The 24,632-nt window shown below is 47.7% G+C and overlaps 1 protein-coding gene across 1 annotated transcript in view; it reads right to left on the bottom strand.

Moving 5' to 3' along the window:
- Positions 1 to 1,106: 1,106 nt before the first annotated feature.
- Positions 1,107 to 24,632, bottom strand: part of Stk32b (serine/threonine kinase 32B) — a 260,562-nt gene continuing 237,036 nt past the window's right edge. Inside the window, exons 7-12 of the mRNA XM_021163035.2 lie at positions 20,754 to 20,857; positions 15,671 to 15,787; positions 14,040 to 14,165; positions 11,565 to 11,696; positions 9,349 to 9,413; positions 1,107 to 2,985 (exon numbers count right to left, since the gene is read on the bottom strand). Of these exons, the coding sequence (XP_021018694.1) occupies positions 2,847 to 2,985; positions 9,349 to 9,413; positions 11,565 to 11,696; positions 14,040 to 14,165; positions 15,671 to 15,787; positions 20,754 to 20,857 (683 nt within the window). The 3' untranslated portion in view covers positions 1,107 to 2,846. The remainder of the gene's footprint in view (positions 2,986 to 9,348; positions 9,414 to 11,564; positions 11,697 to 14,039; positions 14,166 to 15,670; positions 15,788 to 20,753; positions 20,858 to 24,632) is intronic.

A 24,632-nucleotide genomic window follows, 5' to 3' on the forward strand; every position in this document is an offset into this window, starting at 1 on the left:
AAAGTGGCTCTGAAGAGGGTCAGTCCCCAATAATATTGAAGAGAAAAAGTCCTGGGAAACGCAGGGGAAGTAGGGAGTGAGTTGGTTTGGCAGTGCCCAAAGCAAATAGACACAGCCAGTTTGTGTTGTGTTCCTCTATCTCCTTCATTAAAAGCCTGCTGCTTGCCCCTTACCAAGCAAGTTCTGTGAAAGCTACAGAAAATGTTCATAGAAGCCCACACGGAGTAGCTATGCCTGGCATGGATTAGTGTTGCCACGAGTCCCAGGGGACTTGGAAGAGGTGGTATTAACCTTTAACACTGATGTGATAACCTACACAGTTGGAAGCTGAGATTCATCCCAGTGGAGAGGAAGACTGGAAGGTGGTGAGGAAAACCGAGACGTCCACGGGCAATGAAGGCATTGGTTCCTGCGGTGCTGAGTGTGAGAGTTCCAGGTAGCAACTTGAGGACATCAGAAAGCATGTTTTGCCTATGTGCACCATTCTCTGGCTTTCTACCACGGAGGATAGATTCTCTCTTTACAAACACATAGCTGTAATATAAATTATAGTCACGTGGGGAGACCTTCCAATAAGCAAGCTCAATTTGATCTGGGGGGAAAGGTCAATGTGTCCTTCGAATAGCACCCCATAGCTTGAATCTTGTGTCTCCCAACAGTTTGTGTTCTAAAAGCTTGGTCCTAGAATGGTGATATTTAGAGGGAGTGAGACATTTGAGAGGTGAGTCTTGATGGGGGACTCTAGTTCAACTGGGGGCATGCTCTTGTGGGACACAGTAGGACTCTGACCCCTCTTTACTCTTTTGATCCCTGGCTCCCGTGAAAGTCAGTCCACCACACACTCCTGCCACAAGCTGCCTCCTCATGGGGCCTTAAAGAAAGAAGCCAAAAGAAATATTTTTCTCTTTCTAAGTTAGTTATCTCAGGTGTTTTGCTGCAGTGACAGAGAGCTGATAAACTCATCTTTTCACTTCGTCTCTGCTTCTGATTAATGTGGAGCCCCCTATGGATAAGAAGAAGGTTCATCCCACCCATCCCTGAATTAAGAGCCTTTTACAAGGAACATCTGAGTGCTTATTTATTCTGAACAAGGAACATGGACTTAAACAGAGCCAAACAATCAGGGTCCCCACTGTGCGCCTCCCCTTCACCACCTCCTCTCATTCACAAGCTCATCCCAAGAAGACATTGTGATACTTCCAGGTCACAGTGTAGAGAAGATTGGCTGGATGTTCTGCAGGGCAGGAAGGGCAGACAGGGGCTGGAGACAGTACAGTGGGTAGGAGATAGACATGGTGGGGGGACTCAGTTAAGGGAGGCGGTACAATGCAGTTATTTGAAAAGTGTAAAACCTTACCATACATTAAAATGTCTCTCAAGAGATCTAAGAGATGACACTGATAGACGTGAATCATAGTGAGAAAGTGGAAAATGGAAACAGACGCTGACGTGAAAACACTTGATCTCAGTGGGGATGTTCTTAGCGGGGATGACCAGACCTCAGAGGCTCCAGGTAAGAAAAGGAAACAAACTGTAAACTTAGAGGATCCTTGATCCACAGAAATCAGACCTGCTATGTCACCAAAACAGGAAAGTACCTCCAACAGAAGAGGACTGTAGTCATGATGGTGGTGATGATGATAAATATGAGGAGGAGGAAGAGTAGGGGGAGGGTGGAGAAGAAGAGGGAGGAGGAAGAGGAGGAGGAAGAGGAGGAGGGAGATGATGATGAGAAGAGTGATGGCCAATGGCTGCTGGCTGTCAGTCATTACTGTGTGACACATGGGATCTTATCAAGTCCCATAACAAAGCCATCCTTCTCCTTCCTGTTTGAAAATGAGAAAATTGACCTTTGAGCAAGCACATGATTTGCAGAGGTCTTCCAGTCTTGGCTGCAGCTGCCAACTGGCTTTCTTTGCTAATCTCAGCATCCTCAGCTCAAGGGTCAGCTGGTTCCTGGCCAGGGTATAAGATACTTGGCTTCTTGGGTGATTCTGCTTGTGTCTACAGGAGACTCTAAGCACCGAGGCTTCCTAAGGTATCAACAGGAAGCTCTGACTACCCAGCCAGGGAGCCTTTGCATGACAGGCTGACTGGACTCTTTTATATTCTTCCTGGTGGGGACTGAGGTCATGCTGCAGGATGAGTCTCCTCTGGGATCCCAGGACACTCTGTGGTGGGGAGGAGTGGCCAGAGACACAGTGCCATCTAACACGGGGATGTGGTGATATGGTGATAGCTGGTGATTGCTGGAATCCAAATGTGGGGGCAGCCTTCCACGAGTCAGGGAAAAACCTGTTTGCAGCAGAAACTTCTGGGCTTGGTCTTTATGCTGCACCATTCTAGAAGGCCAGGAAGTCTGTGTGACTCTTCCTGGTTGCTTTGGGACCTGGAAGTCCCATAAGAGGGGCAAACATGTCAGCTATTTATGTTGTTGAAAGTTCCATCAAGCAAGCTAGGATGGGCCAAATTGCAAAGTCCTCATGGTTTAAATTGTGTGGGGGCTTAGGGAGGACACTTCAGATATTGAGATAATTTACATGTATAAACACTTGATCAATGCCCAGGAGTTTACATATCTGCAGTCCAACCAGATTCTCACAATTTTATGACTGGAGATGGGGCAAAGAGCTGTTTAACCCCTTCCACAGATGCAGAAAACTGAGGCACAGAGAATGTGTGATTTGCTCAAGGTCACACAGCGAATCAGCTGGAAACAGGGACCAGAACCCTGAATACAGAGCTCTTCCTGCATCTGATGTTTTAGGGGTGAGATGGGGCCCATTAGGGGACGGGGGGAGGGGTTCTGGGTGTCAGGGCAGACAGTGTCATCTGGGCAGTCGAGCTTAGCTGCTGCAGCCTCGGGGGCATGTATGGGTCAGGATGTTATTGTTTCGACCATCCTGCAGCTTGCTTGAGGTCTGGCTTCCTATTCGGCCATCCAGGTCTGAGAGTTGGCCATCATGTCCCTGCTGCCTCCTGAGTCTGCAACAAACACAACATAGACTTAGTTAGTGGTGGTGGGCTGGATGCAGCTACATGATGGTGAGAGATTCCTAAGAGACAGCTGGAACCTGACCTTCCCAGGAATGCACGACTCTCTGGGAGTTCCCAGTGCTCTGCTTGGATATACCAGGTGAGTGACTTAACACACAGAGCCTCAGTTTCTCTGACTACAAAATGGAGATGATAATTCCAACCTTGCCAATCCCTGTGGTATTTATAAAGCATTACAGACATAATTTGCTAAGGTTCAAATCCAGGAGAGTTGTTTGGTGAATCTATGCACCCCACACAATTTAAACCATGAGGACTTTGCAATTTGGCCCATCCTAGCTTGCTTGATGGAACTTTCAACAACATAAATAGCTGGCATGTTTGCCCCTCTTATGGGACTTCCAGGTCCCAAAGCAACCAGGAAGAGTCACACAGACTTCCTGGCCTGTTTATACCCATGAACAGAACAGTAGCCGTGCCTAAGGGCAGGGGCTATGTTGGAAGGCAAAGCAGCCCCTGTCCTCATAGAGATTATGCTGCAGAGGAGATATTCTCACAAACAAATATCTGCATAATCAAACACAAAGACAGATGAAACACTTCACAGCAAGTCATGCTAAGGGTTTTAGAGTCTGGATGCTGCAATTCTTTGCAGCTGGCCACCTGCTGCAGGTTGGAGGGTGCGCACATCCCTCCTCCAGGTTCCCTTACTGCACCACAGCTGCCTTTTGTGGGCCAGAGGAGAAACAGAGACATTCAAGGAGACAGCAGAGAACCCAACCAAAACCCAGGCTCTCACCTCCCAAGTGGTCTTGGTTAAGCTGTTTGGAGTCTCTGAGACTCCATTTCCTTAGCCAAAGTGAGGCAATGGAATTAGACAGATATAAAGGAAACCACTAGTGTGGGTCTGAAAATAGTAGTTCTTTTTTTATAAAGTTAATCATTGTTTATTTATTTACATTCCAGCCATTGCCCCTCCCAGTCTCCCCTCCCACAGTTACCCATCCCACTCCCCATCCCGCTTGCCTCTGAGAGGGTGCTTCCCCTCTCCCCTGAAGGCAACCCCTTTCCCTGGGGCCTCAAGTCTCTTGAGGATTAGGCACACTAGCATGGGATGGTGGCACATATTAGTAATTCCAACTCTTGGAAGGCAGAGGCAAGAACATCCCATGGTTGAGATTAGACCAGGCTATATAGTTTCAGTCAAGTCAAGGCTGCACAGCAAGAAATTGTCTTTTAAAATCCAAGAGGAGGGGCAGCGAGAAGATGACTCCATCAACAACGTAAGTTCAGAACGTGATTGAGGAAGACACCTGACCAATCTCTAGATTATTACTAGCTCCATCTCATTCAGAAAGACACACACTTCAGACTTCAGGCAGAATTGGCCTAACCTGTAACATTTCTGTCAAACAGGGCATAGCAGGTGGCCATACACTGTAGTTCTCATTCACATGAAAGTCCTTTTACTAAAAAATAAGAGAGAAAGAGGCCTGCTTGGGCCTGCCAGCTCAGGGCAGTGTGGCTGAACTTAAGAGTAGAGCCGCAGGATCTGCACCTCAGTCAGATGGCAGCTGGGTGTGAGTGCGAATGTGCACCAGCGCCATTGCCTGAATGAACACTCAGTGACATAGCATTGTTTCATAGGACAGTGACTTGGGGCTCCTGTGCCCTGCTCTTCCTCTATCCAGCAGGACTGGAAACAGGTGGGCTGTTCTTCTGGGGTGCTTGGAAGCCTCTGCTCTCCCCACCACAGCTGAGCTCTTTCCACCCACAAACTCATCCATCCATCCATCTTTCCATCCATCCGTCCATCTGTCCATCTGTTCATCCGTCCATCCATCCATCCATCCATCCATCCATCCATCCATCCATCCATCCATCTGTCCATCCACAGATATATCCCGCATATATCCATAAATCTACAGAAACATTCCCTACCTATTTAATTTGAACTTGACTATTTATAGATATATTTATAACTTATCTAAGGGTCACAGTCAAATACTGTACCATCTGTCTGTCCACTCTCATATTTGTCTGTCATCCTACTTCATGCACACTCCCACCTATATATTCTCCATTCATGCATATCCTTCACCCACTCACTCACCTGCCATCCACGCCTAACAACATATTAACCCCTCTAGTCTGTCTCTCCACCTATTCATTATCTGCTCCATCTACTGAGATGAGCACTCACCCTACAATTCATCCATGTGTGAATTCATACATATATACATTATAATGCATCAACCATCTATGTATACATAATGTATCCATCTACCACCTACCCATCCATCATCAATCTCTATTTCCACAGGCTAACCTCCATCCGTCCACCTGCTAATCCCCTGTTCTTCTCATCTTCCCCACTTTCCAGTTGGAGATCTCAGTTGGAGAGAGCAGAGAACCGAACAGAGAGTGAGCGGGGAACCCTCGATGTGAAGAATTATCTTCTGGCATCTCTGAGCAGGGCACAGAGCTAAGACCTCTGCAGTGGGGCCCAAGTGCTTGCTCACTTGTGGGCCTATCCCATGGCCCAAGCATGTATAACGTAGGAGGAAATGGTAAGGAGTTGCAAATATATAGTGGGCATAGTTGAAAGCTACCCATGCAGATGATTTGTCTGTCTATTTCTATGATAGGACGTGTTCAATTTCTCCACTAACCTATGATTTTAACTATCAGTATTGCGAGAATCACAAGTGACAAATGCAAGCACTTCAAATTCTGCAACTCAGCCATGGCTCACCAAATTTAGAAAGACCCCACATGTCCTGTGGTCCCAAGCATTTCAGACAAAGGAGGCATGGACTGTCATGCTTCTCTAATGATAATACAAAGGGGCAGATGGGCACACACCACATCAAAACAATTGAAATGACTGCGAGGTTTCAGAAAGCCATGTACCAAATCAAGCCATGGCTATCTGGTTGGAGATGGAGGGCAGGTATCAAGGGGAGAAACCAGAGTTGGTTGGGGTAACTTAAAACTCTTCAGGAATGTTCTCGCCTCCTCTAGAGAGCCCAGCTAATCTTACCAAACCCCAGGTCCCTAGATCCCAAGCCTATATCTGGGAGCTACTGGATTCCTCAGGTGCAATGACTTGGTGTCCAATTAAAAGTGAGTCACCTGCAGCCTTCCTGGCCTCTCCTCCATTCCTTATGCCTGTAGTGTGAAGAGATGGAACAGAGAGGAGCTGAGCACAGGTCAGGGCCACCGTGTGTTGGAGGGGGCACTCCAGATTCATATACCAGACTCTGTTTTGACCTTCCCTTCATGATGGGTGCCCTTCCCACTGTGCTTTCTGGGTACTGTTTCTGGCAGTATGTTCTCTGGGTTCAGTGAGGCAGCCAAGCTTGTGTCTGTCGCAGGGCTCTTTCTTCTGACATGAAACATTCTCTTGTCATTTCCCGCCCCAGGCACTAATCAGCTCTCTGCTCCATCTCACGTTTTGCTCAAACAGTCCAGAGGAAAGGCAGATGGCTGTGTTCATCTCATGTTCTCATTGTGTTCATCAGGTCTCAAGTTTGGAACTCTATGGGAGCTGCCCCCTGACTCCTCCCACTCTCCTTGGTGGCAGGCATCCCTTAGTGCCTCCTAGGCTCTGGAAGTATCTGTCTGTCTTCACATTAGCTTGTTCCCTGTGGAGTGGGGGTCACTCTCATCCAGTGGGGCTTCATGATAACTCAATTCAGGGGCTGTCAGGCAATCTATGGCTTCTTTCTACGAAGCCTGAGAATAAAATAACAGCCAGTTAGTCAGGAAAGCAATGTAAAAATCTCACAGGGGAAGTTGCCGGTGTCCTACAGGCTTGCTTAAGGGATCCTGCTCATGGTACATACCTGACACACTTTCCTATCAGTGCTGACTGGGCTCCTTTTCCTGTTGCCTTGACTTAAAACACCTTGACAAGAGCAACTTAGGGACCAAGGGCTTACTGGACTCCGAGTTTCCCAGAACAATCCATCAGAGCATGAAGTCACAGTGGCCCGAGCTTCAGGGAGCTGGCCATGCCAATCCACAGTCAAGGAGGAGAGAGATAAATGCAAGCTACCTATCAGCTCCCCCTTTCCATTTGTATAATTCAGAGGCCCAGCCAGGGAAGGTTGCTGCTCATAGAGGAAGTGTCTTTGCATCCAATTTAATGTAAGGAGAATCCCAACAGGCATGCTCAGAGTCCTGTCTCCCAGATGATTCTAGATCTCATCAAATTGTCAACTGAGATTATTTATCAAAAATACCATTGAGCCTGGGGAGTCTTGTGAAAGAGTTGGAGGAAGGGTTGAGGGACATGGAGGGGTCAAGGACACCAAAAGAAGACCTATGAAGTCAACTAACCTGGGCCCATGGGGGCTCACAGAGACTAGACCACCAAGAAAAGAGCATGCATGGACTGGCTCTAGACCTCCTGCACGTATGTAATAGATGTACAGCTTGGTCTTCATGTGGGTCCTCTAATTATTGGAACTGGACTGTCTCTGACTCTATTGCCTGGCATTGGATCTTTCCTCCCTAGCTGGGCTTCCTTGTCTGGTTTCAGTGGGAGAGGATGTGCTTAATCCTGTTGCAATTTGATGGGCCAGGGCAGGTTGTTACCCATGGTGGGAGCATCTCTTCTTTGAGGGGAAAGGAAGGAGTGTCGGGGGAAGGGGATGTGAGGGAGTGACTTGGAGGAGAGGAGGGAGGGGCTGCAATGAGAATGTAAAGTGAATTTTTAAAGACAACCAGGCACCACTTTTGGTTGCTTGGCTGGTAGGATGAATCAATCACACTACGTTTTAATGTGCTTTTGTAATTCCAGGCACATAGTCAATACTTAGTAAACATGAGTGAAGTATGAACCTCGGTGTGCAACACTGCAAAGTCTATTCAAACTTAGCTCTCCCTTAAGAAATACAAAGTTAAATAAACACTAAGTACAAACCCCCCAAAAAAAAATACCATTGAGTTTCCTCGCATGGAAAGTGCATTAATAGCTCTCTATTTTCTTTTTTTTTAATTTTTAATATTTTTATTACATATTTTCCTCAGTTACATTTCCAATGCTATCCCAAAAGTGCTCTCTATTTTCAAGATGTTAGTAAGACTCCATGTGGGGCTGCGTCATGAAGAGGAATATCGGACTGAGCACCCCCTGAACTCCCAAAAAGCTGTGTGGGGTCTCAACTCCAAAATGATTTAACAGTAATTTCAGGCAAGAGTCTCACACTTTAGTCACACACACACACACACACACTGAGCCTGCACTGAGCATTAACACTGAATCAGGCAGAGAGGACTATAAAGAAATGACCATGGTACCTGGCCTAGAACACCTTTCATGTCCTTTCTGATGGCTGTATTTTCTGTACCCTTTATTGGCTGAGATGAGCATGCTGGGACCAGCTGCCCTCTGCACATCACACTTCAACTTCCTGTGATGGACACCCAAATGTAGTTGACCCGGGTCCCGACTTCTTAGGGAAACTGAGAGTCTTCGGAGCTGCCTTTGTCTTTACAGGAATTTCCTCCTGTAGTTTCAGGGGCCCTGCGTTTATTTTCCCCAGCATGGTCTCATACTTTGAAGTGGCTGCTTCTCCGGCTGGTGTTGCTAGGGACCCAGGAAGTCTGGCCCTGCCTTGTTTATGCCCTGTGCTCACCACTACCCTCCACCTCCCTGGGTGGTACTCTGTCCACAGTTGCTGAGCTTCAGAAAGGCTTCTTTTCTTACTGTTTCCACTGGTACTTGCAGATGGGCAGACCCTAGGGAGGTACTCCCAGACCTGCGTCATCCCATGCCTTACCTGCCTCAGTGGTGGCAGAGGCTCCCACACACTGCATCCCTTAACCCAAGTAGCAACAACAGTGGCAGTTATTACTTCTCCACTGAACATCCTCTTCTGCTGGGCTCTGCACCACAGACTCTTCTCACTTTGCCTTACTAACAAGGATGTTCAAAGTGGCTAAGGACTTTGCCTCAGGGTCTCCCAAGGGCTCCCACATCATTCTACATCCCCAGCAGAGCCTACTTCCTTTTAGCATTAGAACAGAGATCCTAATTCTGAATCTAGAAGCATCCTTCCCTCCAGGGCCTGGGCATTGCTCCTCTTTGCCCTCCCTTCCAGCACCAGGGCTGCAATCTCTCACTGTTCGTAGGGTTGGGCCACCTTCTCCTGAGGTCTCTAGTGCTGGGGGACAGGACCTAGGGGTGACAGAGTCCATGGATAATTATACTTCTCTTTAAGGATTTGGTCTTGTGGGTTAGGCTCAACCCAGAGGTGACAGAGTCCAGGAGTGACTGCACTTCTGCTGGCGGCCTTGGTCCTGGGAGACATGTTCTGTGTGAGTGTAGCAAGCTGAACTTACTTCTCTCGGTTGAATATGATGAACTCTTTCCGCACTGTCTCCAAACACTGCTGCAGGTGTCCATTCTGTCGAAGGTACAGAGAGAAGTCTAAATGGCAGCGCACTGGACAGGGGGATGTGGCAGAGGGACACTAACAGTGACTAGTTTATTTATATGGGAATTGTGGCCACTTGGGACTTAGAGACAAGTCCAGTGGCTGGGTTCAGCAATTATGTCTGCAGACAAATGTGCTTCTGAGTTTGGGCTCCCTCATATTAGGATGCTCAAGCCTGCTTTAGGACGTGGAAGAGGAGATGTTTAGATTGAGACATTCATGCCAAGCCCTCCGTCCAGGATCAGAATCTTTTAGGAACCCCCCCCCCCCCGCCTGCCGCCAGAAGCTGCATATAGATGACACATGATGCTCTGAGAGCCTCTGGGATCACTGGTCTGTGGTGCTTCCAGGGGCTGGCAAGACGGTTTCATTTATATTTAAACAAGAGCACTAAAATAAGCTTTTTTTGTTTTTTAAATCAGAGGTCATATTCATCTTTATATTAAGGTATCTGCAAAAGCGTAAAAACCTGTATTTTATAGGGGAAAGGACTGCTATGGACTGAGTTTTGTTCCCAAAGAGTATGTTCATTAAGCCATAGGGTCTTAATATGGTCTTATCTGAGACCAGGTCTTTGCAGGTATAATCATGTTAAGGTGAGGCAGGGTGGAATGTTATGGGTGCTGAAGCCAGTGGGGTGTCTTTGCACAAAGAGCACAGAGACCTAGAGACAGGCCACAGGAAGTCAAAGGGGAAGGTGGAAGGATAGAGTTGCCAGCCTGGCAATCCTAGGAAAGCTAGAAAAGCTGAGATGGTATAATGGTGAGAGAGAGAGAGAGAGAGAGAGAGAGAGAGAGAGAGAGAGAGAGAGAGAGAGAGAGAGAGAGAGGATGAAATAATTAGTTCAGAGGTCAGAGTGCACACATAAACCCTTCACAGGAATGAGAAGTAGGGGAGTTGCAGGGTATGGTTGACCCAGGAGTGGGACTGGAGTTCTAAGTGATGGTGTAGGTGGCGAGACTGTGCTTATCTCATTGGCTGAGAAAAAGTCAAGCAATATTCTCAGATCCCCAGAGTTCTGATTCATGTTGCTGCTCAACACTAAGATACCTATGTGAGAAGGACAGCCAGCCAGTGATGGGCTAGGACAAAGTGACAGGATCTAGAACAACCCAGGAGACAAACTGCTGGGCTTACCTGGGAGAGAGATTCTAAACTGGATTAACTGAGATGGGAAGACTCACTTTAAATGTGGGTGGCACCATCTCAATAAGCTTGGGTACCAAAATGAATAAAACGGAGAGAATGAGCCAGGCACCAGCATCACCCTCTCTGTGTGTCCTGACTGTGGACACCATGTGACCAGCTGCTTCAAGCTCATGCTATCATGCATTTTCCACTGTGATGGGCTGTCACAATGCAGCCTGTGGGGATCCCTGCAGGTTAGACCCTTACTAAAAGGTGCATAGAGACTGGGGTGCCCTGTATTGTCCCTGAGGTTCTCAGTGTGGATGGCAGGGATGTGGGCACTCCCTCTTCAATCATCCTTGTTTTTATCAGTATTATAAGAGATCATTCATATGCCAGAGGCATTTGATTTACTTAAAAAAAAATAGTAAGTCAGCTCTCTGTGACCTCAGATCCAACCAACTGCAGTCTGAAAATGCTGAGAAACAAAGAAATTTCAGAAGGTTCCATAAATCAAAACCTAAGATTTGAAGTGCACTGGACACTACACAAATTCCACAAGAAAGGAGTGACATAAAAGTCACCACCCTTAGCCTCTCCTGTGTCCCAGAGGTCCAGATAAGTGTTATCATCCAGTATGTCTTACTTGTGAACTTTGCAGTTGAGCCTGTGCTGGTAAGATCTGTGTTGAACAGCAATGTCCATCACCTATGTTACACACAGCATTTGGGCTGTGTCAAGTAATGGAAGTAATCCCAAAGCAATCTGAAGCATATGGAGGATGTGCCTGGGTTTTATACCCAGCACAACACCATTTTATACAAGGAGTGTGGGGATCTACAGGATTGGGATCTAGTGGGGCCCTGGCACTACTTCCCCAAGGACACAGAAGGAGGGAAAGGAAGGCTGTGGGCTGAAGTGTACCTTTGAATAAGAGGGGTCTGTCCTCCACACCTCCCTCCTTCCCCACAGAACCCTCCCCTGAGGGCTCACCAGGGGACAGCTGTCCTTTGTGCTGTCTCTGGACCTATGCTTGGCCAACCTCTTCTTCTTTTTATGAAGCGGCTTGGATTCTAGAATCATTTCTTCAAGTTCAAATGTGGGGTCACAGTTCAGTCTCCCTTTCTGAAGGGAAGCAGAAAGAAAAACACGTTTCATAGTTATTATCTGTCACATCATCCTCTGCCCATAGCCCAGGCATCTTCACATGTGGCAACCGTTACCTGTCACCCTGGGATGCCTCATGTTTCTCTCTGATAATATAATCAGTGTGGCCTAACCACACACACCATCAGTTCAGAGACACAGTCCCAGCTGGGCAACCATGCCCTGTTAACTCTCTGTCCACCTCAGCGACTCTCAACCTTCCTAATGTTTCTACCCTTTCATATACTTCCTCATGCTGTAGTGAAGTCCAAGCATAAAATTATTTTCATTGCTACTTCATAACTGTAATTTTGCTACTGTTATGAATTGTAATGTAAATATCTGATGGTCTCAGGTAACCCCTATAAAAGGGTCATCGTACCCCCAATGGAGTCACAACCCACAGTTTGGGGAGCACTGGTCTAAATCCTGTGACTGTTTATACATGTAAATTTTCTTTATTTTTACTAATTATTTCATTATAGACACAATCACAGGTCATTGTTTTTCTTATTATATTTTTTATAATTTTATTTAAAGTCTAATTAATACTTTTGAGATAACCTTGGCAGAGACAGAGTCTTACTATGTAGTACTAGCTAGCCTCAGACACACAGAAAGCTTCCTTGCCGCTACCTAAATAACATTTCTGATCAACATCTCCTGGTTACCAGTTCCTGTTTTCACAGCTAGAGCTGTCTATCCTCGGAACAGGCCCTGCTAGAGGCCTTCGTCTCCACCCACCCTGTCTTATAGGCCTAGACCCTCATATCAGGGTTCTCAGTCTTTGATGGCTGGCACCTTGATGACCCACCCATTAGCCATGCAGCCCTGTGACTATGGCATCAACAGCTCTGCAGCCACACAGGGAAGCAGAATATTGCAGTTCTCTGGTTTATAGCAGGCATCCTCACTTATGGGGACTCAGGGAGACAGGGAAAGAGCTGTCTTCCAAAGAACTACCCTATGATTTCTAGAAAGTAGTAGAACTACTACTGTAGTCCTTTCTGTTTTCATGTTGCTGGCCTGTGAGGCTCCTAGTTAAGAGAATCCAGGCCAGGTGCAGCCTCCAAGACAAACAGCCTGTCCTCTCCACACCCCAGTTGAGCAATTCTGGATTACACATGACCTGGGTCCACCCTTGTGTGGGATGCACAGCCTCAAAGGCTGCTAGGATTCACCGAGAGAGACCTGCTAAGCTTCCAGTGTCTGCCCCTTTAAGAACAAGTATTTTCTTAGCTGTGTCATAGGCTGGGTAACACTACAGGACTGCCAGCTTGAAACCTAAGTCACAAGCTAGGGTCTGCTGACCACACCAATGTGGCCAGAGCTGTCAGACTGTCTCAAAAGTGGTGAGTGTTGATATAACCAGAGAGTGGGAGGCAGGTGGGGCTCCCCAGATAGAACTGTAACTAATCCTGGCTCTTCTAACACAAGTCACAAAACCTTTGTGAGGCTCACTTTCCACGGCTATAAGATGAGGGTAATGAGGCTGACCGGAGAAAATGGAGGAGGATATTTGGGGCTGCTCTCTGCCCCTCAGTGGCACCCATACACACATTGATCTCTGATCTGTTTGTTGGGTTCTACTGTGAGTCCCATGGATCCTGGCTCCTTCTATCATAATTAACTTCCTCACCTTGGCTAAGAATCCCTTTCCTGTTGTGCACATTTGACCTCAGCATTTGTTCACCCCCAAGGGAAATCTTGAACTCAGACTCACCTCTCTCCTGAGTGGCCTGCCATCCATCCATTCATCCACTCAGATGCAGGCCCTGGATCCGGCCTTGCCTGAGATCCAGCTCTGCTGGCTTCATCCCAGGTCATCTTGGGAAAACTATTTAACCTCACCCAGAACACTAACAAGATCCACTCTCCGGCTGGTGTGAAGCTTCTAGAAGCCAACGCCTGGGAGGCTCAAAGAACAATCCCAGAGCAGAGCCCACACTTAGCCCTGCTGGCCCTGAGCACCCACACATGCACACATATGACAGTAGCAAACTGAGGACCTCCAGTGCCTTCTAGTCCACTGAGGAGGATGAGCTCCCAAGGGATGGAAGGTTCCCTGTGACCAATCATCATCTGCACTAACATAGTCCTTGACATCTGTTCAGAAGGGCAGAGAGACCAGGGGCTCTCAGCAGCTCATGGCTCCACTGCAAGAAGCACACCTTAGAAGTCTGGTCCACATACCGTGGATCTAGGTGAACTGTGAATCTGCTGGTGCCTTACTTCAGTGACCTTCAGGGGGTTCACCAGTCAGTGGCAGGGGTCAGGCTTAATACTAGGAAGGGACCCATGGAAGGGGGTGGTATGACTCACATTGGGCACAAAGCCAGGCATCAGGGCCTTCTCGAACACTGCATCCCAGTTCATGTCAGCCATGTAGGTCATGCTCTGGATGTCACGAAGGCTTGACAGGCGGCTCTCAGGGTCCTTTGTCAGCAGCTGCAGTTAGAGGGCACACTGTGAACGGTGTATCCCATAGGGATGAGCATGGACTTGGAACATGACTCCTCACCTAACACTTAGGGTGTCCTTGCATGCTATGCCTGGCAGTGGCCTGCCCCGTTTGGGTCTGGGTTCTCTCTGGAATGCTAAATGTACTGCTATAGCAAGGGAGGGACTTCAAGGTCAACTCTTTTCTCTAAGGTCATCTGGCAAGCTACCCTTGGGGAGAGACTAAGTTTTCAGCCCTCTGATAAGCAGCCTCTCTCTGATGTTCACGAAAGCTTTGATTGGAAAGAACAGGCTGGCTGCCTCATCAGAGGACTTCTGACTTGGTTTCACAAGAGTGAAACGGAATGTTCCCTCAGGAGTTACAAGGTGACCTCTGCATCCTAACTGAGTGGTCCACTTTTAACTTCTCTTGAAGGCCAGTTTCTGCTAATGGAGCTAGAGTATAAAAAACAGCTACAGAGGGACTGGCAAGGTGTCTCAATGGTTAAGGGCACTGGCTGGCTGTGCATAAGACCCCAGATTTGGGTCCCAGGACTCACATTTTAGCTCAAAAACCTCTATAGGCATTAGGCCATGTATGTGATACACATATGTACATGCAGACAAAATATTTATACACACTAAATAAAAAAAATTTAAAATGAATAGCTCCAGATCAATACTTTGCATTTTCTTTTTCTATATGCATATGTGTAGATGTGTATGCATATGTATAGATGTTATGCATATGTGTAGATGTGTGTGCATATATGTAGATGTGTGTGCATGACCCTGTGTGCATGAGTATGTGGAGGCCAGGGTTTCCATGTCTTCCTAATTGCTCTCCATCTTAGTTTAGTGGTAAAGTCTCTCACTGAACCTGTAGCTCATGGGCTCAGCTAGATTGACCAGCAAGCCTCGGGTATCCTCCTGATACTGCTGAACTCAGACATGTTGGTGGGTGGTGTGGGTTCAAACTCAGGCTGCCATGCTTGCAAAGCAAGCACTTGGCCAAATGAGCCATCTCCTCAGCTCCTGCACTGTCTTTTAAAACACTCTAGTTTATGAGATGCAAAGCCCGCTGGGATAAACACAACAGGACAGGGCTCATCCCTGGGACTGTCACATAAAGGAAATGGCCAATGACCAGGAGCCCTCCTGAGATTGGCTGTTGTTGTCTCCTGGGAAAAGGAGGAGTCCCTTACTTTCATCACAGGGCCAGGGTGAGGACCAACAGGATTGGTAAGGACCTAGCATGTGCTAAAGAGGAATGTGACACCCTTCTTGTTGGTACTGCCACTGTCATTGCAGAAACATCTTCACTCTCCACATGGAGTTGTCAGGACCACAGCACACATTCTCCTAGCAGCCCTTCCTAATACCCACATGCAGTAGGTATTTCTGTTTAATAGGAACTTGCAGTGGATTGGGAAGAGCCTGGGCTGTCACACACCCCACTGTGTTGGGTGTTAGTGCATTAGCCATCACCTCCACACAGCTGTCCAACCTCTTACCTTCTTCAGCAGGGACACCATCCCCTCACACCACGTGGAGGAGTAGTGGACACGCTCCACCTTGAACATGTTGAGAATCTCATCAATGGGTGTGGCTGAGTGGATCTCATATGGCCTCTGCAACAAAGGATGATGCCAGAATCAGAACGAATGTGTTGGTAGAGGCAGCACCCTCTTGTTCAAGGACTGTGTGGTGATGGAAAACCATTTCTATCTCCTTAAAGATGCTATGGGCTCTTCTATCTCATCAAGGCAGTGCAAGAAGAGGGCATGGATGGATTGTCTTGGACATAGGAGGCTGAGGTATTTGTCTGTGAGTGGAAGAGGCAGGACTCACTCGGCAGCTGGATGAGTCACAGGCTGGAGTACTGATACCTGCCACTGAGTACCCACAGGGACACCGTTAGTCCCATACTTCATCTGCAGGAAGAGTGGCCAGCACCTCTCTCTGTCTTGGCTGAGCAGGTCTATGAAGAGTCAGACATGATATGTGTTGGGTCTGTGTGAATACTGGGAAGACACCCACAGAAGCCATGCTTGTGAGAACTTTGTATGTGAGTATATATACATGCATGTGTATTCATGCTCATGTGTGCATCTGTGTGTAGGCCACAAGTTGACCTTGAGTGACTTCTTGATTCTCCCTCTACCTGGTTATTGAGACACACTCTCCTTCTCAACCTGAAGTTCACCGAATGGGTTAGACTGGCTGGCTAGAGAATTCCTGGGAACCTCCAGCTTCTGCCTCCCCAGCCATAGGGTTACAGGTGCTTGCCACTGTACCCAACTTTCTTTTGCAAAGATTTTTTGGATCAAACTCAGGTTCTTATACCCATAGTGCTTTGCAAACTGTGCCATAACCCATCGTTGACTATGAGAACTTTAGCCTTCAGAGATAGGTGGCTTGTACATTTAAAGTCATCCTGGGGTGACTCAGCTGAGGTGCTTCTAACTTGGGGGCCCCAGGTTTAGCCCTCCTCTGTTTGGGTGGGCATGGAGGCACAGACCTTCCTCTGAGTTAAACAGCAGCTATTAAGGCCTGTAACAGAGCCAGACTGCACTGACACTTTGTTCCATTGTCCTTAGGACGCTCTTTCTCAGAAGCTCCTCTCTTTAGAGGGTACAGTGATTGTGAGTCCTGCTGGCAAGAGTGGTTTCCAGCAGCAGGAAACAGGTAGCTTATTGCAGAGTGCAGGTATGTCTTTATTCCAGGAAACTCACTTTGTTAAAAAAAAGGCAATTTGCCACTAAATGGAAGCATAAAACGGGAGAGAACTGGCATAGGCCTGCCGTATCTTCTGCTAGAGTATGGCAGGCAGACCATCGAATCCTCTGTATGCTTTCTAGTCTCTTTATTCAGAATAACCGGCCTACAGGCAATTTGAGACTCCAAATCCTGAGAATGACTCCCCCCCACCCCCCGGGAATGATCTCCGCAGAGAAATGATGAGAAAGCTGGAACCCCGTGATAACGGGCCCTGGAAAGAGCAGAATCACCTTCCAACTCTGACTCCAGGCACTGTGGTCTGTCCTTCATTGGGACAACCAGCAGCCTCCCCATTAGGTGGAGCCCTGTTCCAGTGGTGCACACAGCAGTCCTTGGTTCTGCACTGGGCCTCTCTCTCTGAGGTATTCCAGATCTCCTTCCTTTATTGATTTGGCCTCTCTATACCCCAAATACTTTTGCTTACAGTCCCCAACAGGTGCTGGTTGGAGACAAAGGCAAGAGGGAACACACAGGGAGGCAAGTTGTTGGTAGTCAAGCTAGGAGGGCAGCATGGTCCCTACCGGGTCTCCAAGCCTCACCCTCTACTGATAGGATCTCTCTTGCACCATTGCCTCCCAGGCAGGCATCATTCAGTCTGCTGTTGCTAGTGTGCAGAATCACCTCATTATCAGCCTTGACCTCAAATATCCTCAGCACTGGAGTTAGACCTCTTATACTAGGATCTCCTCTTGTAGCAGAAGCTGGAAACAGGTGATGCCCAGGCATATATCCACATGGAACTACTGCTCTCTTACTTCCCTGAATAAGTCTAAGGTACGTCACTATACCATGTAACAAGCAAAGCACTCAGAGCCCTTTACGGAAGTTCCCTGACTGCCCTATGACATGTGGTGGGATCCAGCGATGGGTGAGTCTGCCTCGGCCTGCCTCCTCTGCCTCGCTCACACCATTGCCAACAGCAGTGTGGTTCACAGATGAGTCATCTTAGCTGTCATTCAAGAACTCCCCTCTGCTCTTCCCAGTAATGTCTTCCATGTCTGAGCTGCATCCACAGCCTCCATGGGACCATGCAACTTACATGATGACATTGTCTTCAGCACTCTGTCCCTCAGCCCCATGCTGCCAGGGCTCTCTCTGGTTATATTCCCCCCACCCCCATACTCCACAGAGACCATATTCATTATCTCAGACAAGTTAAGCATGAATTACAGTATGGATAAGCGTTTCGGCTGGCACACCTGCAGCCTTATTGTCTAATAGGTGGTAACCAGGCTGGGCCCAGCCTCATAGTGTTTGAAGGATGCTAAACCCTTGAAGGGTGCTGTGCTGAGACCACAGCAGGCTTCTCTGGGTGTGAGTCTTGTTGAGGTTAGAAAGCTAGAGCTTGTACAGTGCTGACCACCAGGGACCAGAATGTGATGGGTAATTTACATTACTAGGTCATTAAATCTCCACAAATCCCTGCTGGGGAGACATAACAGAAGTTGCCAGAGGATCTGAGCTCCCTGCCTGTTTACAAGTCCTGCTGAGTTAAGGTCACCAAACGTGGTTCCTGATGAGCCAGTGAGGTTCCTCTCAGTCTTCCTATTATAAGGAAGCATCCTTCCATTGAGGAAGAAGGAAAACTCCCTGTTTGTGACAGCTGTGTGAAGTGACTTCTCTCTGCAAGTAAGGAGCCCTCTGGATCCCAAACGTGACCATCTGTTAGGGTGGCGTCCAGTTAGCAGGGATAGTGTCCATGCTGCAGGTCACTAAGTATCTTCCAGGAGGACATGGTCAGGAGGTGGAGTCTCCTTCCACCCTGTCGGTGCTCCAGTCTGCCTTTTCGGTTCAAGAGCTGCAGGCTGATGGCAGCTCACTCCGTGTTTAAACTGCAATTGCTGGTGGTGCTCACCTGGGTTGTTTGTTCCAAGGTAGTTTTGTAGGAGTAGGAGTTCACATTCTACTCTGGGTTACAAGAGATGCTGTGTCCCGTGCACCCCTTGCCCAGATTGTAAACAAGTTCTACTTGTTTGCACAGGAGACCAGGTCCCTTTATTCTCCCAGTGTGGTGAGAACTCCTCATGGGAGAGGCAGCTGTTTTCGGTCAGAACTAGAGCATTTCTGAGATGCTGGCGAACAAGCCACAGGAGCCTTTTCTGGAGTTCCCCAGCTCCAAGCTCCTACAACTCCAGTGGGGAAGCCCCTGATGCTTTCCCTGTCTTTGGAAAGCAAGGAGCCTCAGTTCTGTCAGAACTGTCAGTGACAGACTGGAAGGAATGGCCAGGACAATGGATGACTTCTGAATCCACAGTCTACAAATAAACTGAGCAAGGTGAGGGGCTATTGAACTGGTCATTTGGCTAAATCAGTGGTTTCCAGCATGAAACCCAGAGAGCAGCCCATTTCACAACTCACCGCCCCTCTGGTAGACAACACTGACATGCAAAGACAGCTGGGAAAAAGGCTCACCCTGTTCCTAACAGGCCGTCTTTCCAGTACTTACATTGTCCCTGTACCACAGGCCCTCACTGACCCTGTGACTCTCTCTCTTCCCTTGAAGTAGAAAACTCAAGAATGAGACACGAGGAACTTAATTTTTAAGAAGCAGGCTTTCTTCCATTCTTGGGCTTCTTTGCCAAGCCATCACTGGCCCTTGAGGAATAACAGCCAGCATGCTTTCTGCTGGCAGGCTTCCTCTTTTGAGGGCAACTGTGCAACAAGGTCACCTGCATGAAGGATTGCATTAACCGCGCAGCCTCTGGAGGACAAGCATCCTGGTTCATCTGGGATTGGGGAATGCTTGTGTTCCCTGTTGGCTGCAGAGCCAAAAAGGAACTGCCAGAAACAAGGGAGCCCATGGAGTGCCAAGCCTTCCATTTAGTGCTTGAGGAAGCAAACAAGTCCTCATTTTCTCTGCGTTCTAAAAATGCCATGCACTGCAATTAAGCTTTCGAGGAATTCATGGAAATAACTGAGTTCGCGAGCAGAAAAATAGTTGGCCGAACTAGAGTGAGAATCTTTGTGCTCACGAAGGAGTTCAGGTACAGGATACTTTCATCATTGTTTGTTTGTTTGATTGACTGATTCATTCATTTATTCAATAAGCATTCATTCATTTCCCACTATCCTAAAGAAGGGATTCTCCCACCAAAATAAGATCCTGCCTTCATGGATGCTGCCCTCTGTTGTCATGAATATCCATATAAGCAAATAGATGCAAACCTGTGTTAGACTTGCAAAACTTTGTTTTGGGCATTGGATGAACAGAGACAGTTAAAGCAGGGAGAGTGCCACAGTCCAGGGACAAATGTCCCCTAATGCCATTTTCTCTATTACATAGCTGAGGAAACAATGGGTTGGGGAGGTGAGTTGACATTTTCCAATTATACTTGTGCAAAGAAAACACACTACAGAGGTTGTTTGGTCACAAGAGTTTGTACTTAAATAAAACTGTGAGGTGTTGGTTGTCAGATGGCTCCATCATTTTCAGCAATTCATGCAGACTAGTCCCAAAATAAAACCAGGCACTGACTGTCCCATATCGCCCTTAGAGATTCCTGAGTCATGTTTGAGAAGGATGGGGAGAGAGGAAAGAGAAATGAGAGAGAATACCCAAGCAAGCAGTGGGGAAGTTGGGCTTGCACGCAACTGTGGGTGCAGAGGAAGGGGTTTGAAAAATCAAAGGCCAGGGTGCTTCAACCTTCTGTGTCCTCCCTCCCTGGGCACAAAGAAGAATCTCTTTCCCTATCAAAACAGTAAGTGGCTGAGATAGAGATGGAGCCCTCTGAGGGGTTTCCAAAATCCTGGTCCAGCACCCCCTCCTGGCATCTCAGCAGCTTTGTGGATTGAAGTCCTCCCTTCTACAGGACTTACCCAGCCTCGGAGCAGCTCATAGGCTGTGACACCCAGTGACCACCAGTCCACGGGGTATGAGTACCCAGGGCCTCCATCCACATACACCTGGAAGACTTCAGGGGCTGTAATGACAAGGCAGAGAGAATATCAGCCATACCTTGACTTGAACACAAGAAGACAAGCCTGCTGAGACTTATTTTGCTACCACCAGATCCTGCTCCTGGGGAGATACCGCAGACTTTGGAATGAGCAGAAAGGGGCTGAGTGTGTGTTCCTGTGCTAACAGCCAGTGAGGTACTTGTCCATGAGTCACCTTGGGAGACCCTAGCATAGCTCACTCCTACAATGGAAAGTAAGACCTGAGCACATGGGTTTGGACAATTGCCATTCTGTCTCAGTATCAACATAGGCCAGGTAGCCAGCTATTAGGATGCTGAGGACTCTGTACCTGCAGCCCAGCTCAGGAATGATCCAGGCATGGAGTAAGACAGAGAGCAAACAGAGTGGACTTTTGGTGTAAAAGGAAGGAGTGAGGAGGCGGCTGCCTGAGGGGGCAATGGGTGTATGTCCCTGGCAGAGGCAATGTTTTTGAAAAGAGATAGAAGGAAAGGTTGTAGAGCAGTGTGGAGGGGTTTGCTACCCACCCCGGGATGGCACAAGTCGGCATGGCTAATCTGATGTTATGTGAGTTTTACCTCTCCATTGTTCTAGAGAGCCACTGGACTGAAGCTGCCAAGGCTTTAGGTGGCACTGAGGGCATCAAGGAGAGATTGGAACAGGACAGGCATGAAAGATCAGGTTGGCTGGGTTCTCTACTAGTATCTGACTATGTTGAATCTAGAGCTTAAATCAGATGAACAGTCAGATCCCAGATCCCAGATCCCAGCCGGCTTCTGTTTTTCTTTCACTCTACATTTTAATAGCATGTTCTTGCCCACAAGCTTCCCTCCCCTTGATACTACAGCCTCTTGGGGTGTGCTACCATTTAACACCTTTAACAGATGAGGTTCAGGGAGAGTCTATGGGTATATGGGAAGTCATATGGCTGAGACAGGAATAACTGAATAGTGCTCCCTACTTTGGCCAAATCCCTGTCTGACCAACATTCTTTCAGTGTGGGATCATGTTCTATTTCTGGAGAATGATGGAATTTAGAGTTTGAGAAAATAGCAACTTGTTGTGTTAGAAATAGGAAGACAGTGGGTTTGGCTGGAATAGAGTTTAACATATCACTTAGTGTCTTTACCTGTTTTGACAAATGTGGGTAATAATTATGGTTTATTCATTTGTATATTTATTATCTTTGCGAATGTGACACAACTTAGAATCCTCTGGAAGGAGAATCTCAATGAAGGGTTGTCTATGTTGGGATGGCTCAAAGGCATGTCTCTGAGAGATTATTTTAACTAAGTTAACTGAAGTGGGAAGATCCTGCCAACTGTGGGTGGTACCATTCCCTAAGCAAAAGGTCTTGAACTGTGTGAGTGGAGGAACTGATCTGAGCCCAAGCAAGTGAGCATTCATATGTTGATTTCTCTCTGCTCTTGTCTGTGGGTATGATATGATCGGCTGTCTCAAGCTCCTGCCACTGTGACTTCCCCACAAGGATAGACTGTAACCCAGAACTGTAAGCTTAAGCCTCTTTTCTCCAAAGTTGCTTTAGGTCCGAGTATTCTATTACAGTAACACAAATGGAACTAGAAGAACCAGATGGCTGGGACAATTCAGCAGCTGCCTGCAGGACACCTCACCCACACCAGATACTCTGTAAACTGAAAACTTTATCAATGGTAGTCTGATTGTTACACAAAGTTTCCCTTCCTTTGTCATGCCACCCACCCAGTACCGCCTAACAGAGATGTGGAGACCATTCTAAACTCTACCCTTCCTGCCGTATGAATTAGCTTTCTTCAAATACTGTAGGTCTTGGATTTTCAACTTTGTTTTTGTGTGTACTTTCCAATCTATCCCTAAATCAGCAGACTCCGAAGTCAATGATCTCACTTGTTCTTTACTCCATCCAATTGTGAAGGCAGCCATTGATCTAGATGAACCCATGAGAACTTAATGCACCCAAATCCATGTACTTGTCTGGCTTCTTCCTGACTTAAGAGATCTGGGAGAGAAAGACTTGCATGATGTTTGTCTATGCAGTCCCAGAGCCTGGACACTATGGCCTTGTGACAGCTTCCCAGGTGTGCCCATGAGTACAGCGTGTGTCAAGTGCATCCCAGTGCTTCCTACAAGTCCCTGTCATATCCACAGTCCAGCTCACACTTGAGACTCGGTGTAGAAGCTGCAGGTGAGGGATGCTACCAGGTTCCCATGAATAGGAGATGGCAGACGTTTTCAGTTACCGTGAAACTGATTCTCCCCTCTCTGCACTCTTGTGGCTGATGACAGAACAGAAACGTTGATGTCATAATCCCTGCACAGCTGCTTTTGTGGTTCAGAATCACAATGCAGAAGCCAGATGGGAGTTGAGAACCCGGCAAAGTCCTAGTATGCATTGCTTAGTGAATGACAGCACTGTGGCTGCCAGCTGCTGTGGTTCTGAACAAATTGAATCCTTTCAGCGCTCAGTGGGACAGGTGCAGAAGGCAGTCTGTGATGAGGAAGCAGAAGCAAGAGGGTCCTCGTGGGCTGAATGGCAGGCCCCCAAGCTTCACTCCCAGTACTTGTGAATACCATCACATGCTGAAATAGGGCCTTTGAAGCTATAACGGAGGGTCTCAAGATAAAAGGCATCAAGGTTTAGATTTGGTCCTAAATCCCATGAGTGATGTATTTATAAGAGAGATGAGAGATGATCTAAGACACAGGATGGCTGTGTGAAGATGAAGATGAAGCATGGAGTGAGGAGGCAGCACAAGCCCGGGACACCTGAGGCTGCCTGAGCTGGAGCAAGTGGAGGGACATCCCCCACCCTAGCCAAGCCTTCTGAGCAAGAATGGCTCTACCACACCATGCTAGCTCAATTCCAGCTTCTAGAACCTCAAGGAACAGCTTCTCTGTGGTTTTAAGTCTGGCTTAGGAAAGTTTGTTCTACAGTCACAAGAAGCAACTTGTCAGGTAAGGGACTTGTCAGGATCACCCACCTAGCTTGGGAAAGCTGGGATCAAATGGGTCTCAGGTTTCTGGCATCAAACCCTTTCCCCCAGTCCTGGAGAATGCCAGGAAGGACTGGGTTGCCTGAGGATTGGGGATCTGGTCCTTCCTCCTCCATCTTCCCATCCATAGTGGGTACTTTACACTATACATCCATAGAGGGTACTATATCCACTAGGTCTCCTCTGTCTCCATGGAGCTGGTCCAGCTCAAAGATGGCTTCTGGGAGGAAAAGGCTCAGTTTGTTGCTCATTTTTCAACTTTTCTCACATGCTGCCTTTGGCTGGATATCATTTTTGCCCCCTGACTCCTGTAGGAGCTTTGCATCCAGCCCCACCCCTAGAGCTTCCTGCTTTGGTCTGTTCTTGAGGCTGAGTGGGTCTCCTCTCTGCCTTGTGATGCAGACCATGGCAGTGTACTGGAACAAAACATCTTACTGCCATGCCAGCTGCTGTAGACATGGTTCTCCACAGGGATGCCAGCTCTGGGAAGGTTAACCATGCCCACAGCAAAGGGGACCTGCCTTGGAATCTTAAGTTTCAGCTGCTTGGCTTCCCAGGGCCTTTTGAGTGCCAGTACCCTCAAACAGTTTCAAAGGAGCTCAACACAATTGCATGGATTGGCAATATCTTGACAGGATTCTGGTACCATTTTGCTTTTATCTCTCAGTAGGGCACTGCAGGTTATTGATTCAGGGAACCGGTCTAGATGGTGACTCTAGTTCTGCAAACTGCTTGCAGTCTCAAGCCTGTACAGAAGTCAGTAGAGGCCTGAATACCACCAAAATAT

Source organism: Mus caroli, unplaced genomic scaffold, assembly GCF_978045245.1.
Source record: "Mus caroli unplaced genomic scaffold, Mus_caroli_1 scaffold_4, whole genome shotgun sequence".
NCBI classification, from domain to species: Eukaryota; Metazoa; Chordata; class Mammalia; order Rodentia; family Muridae; genus Mus; species Mus caroli.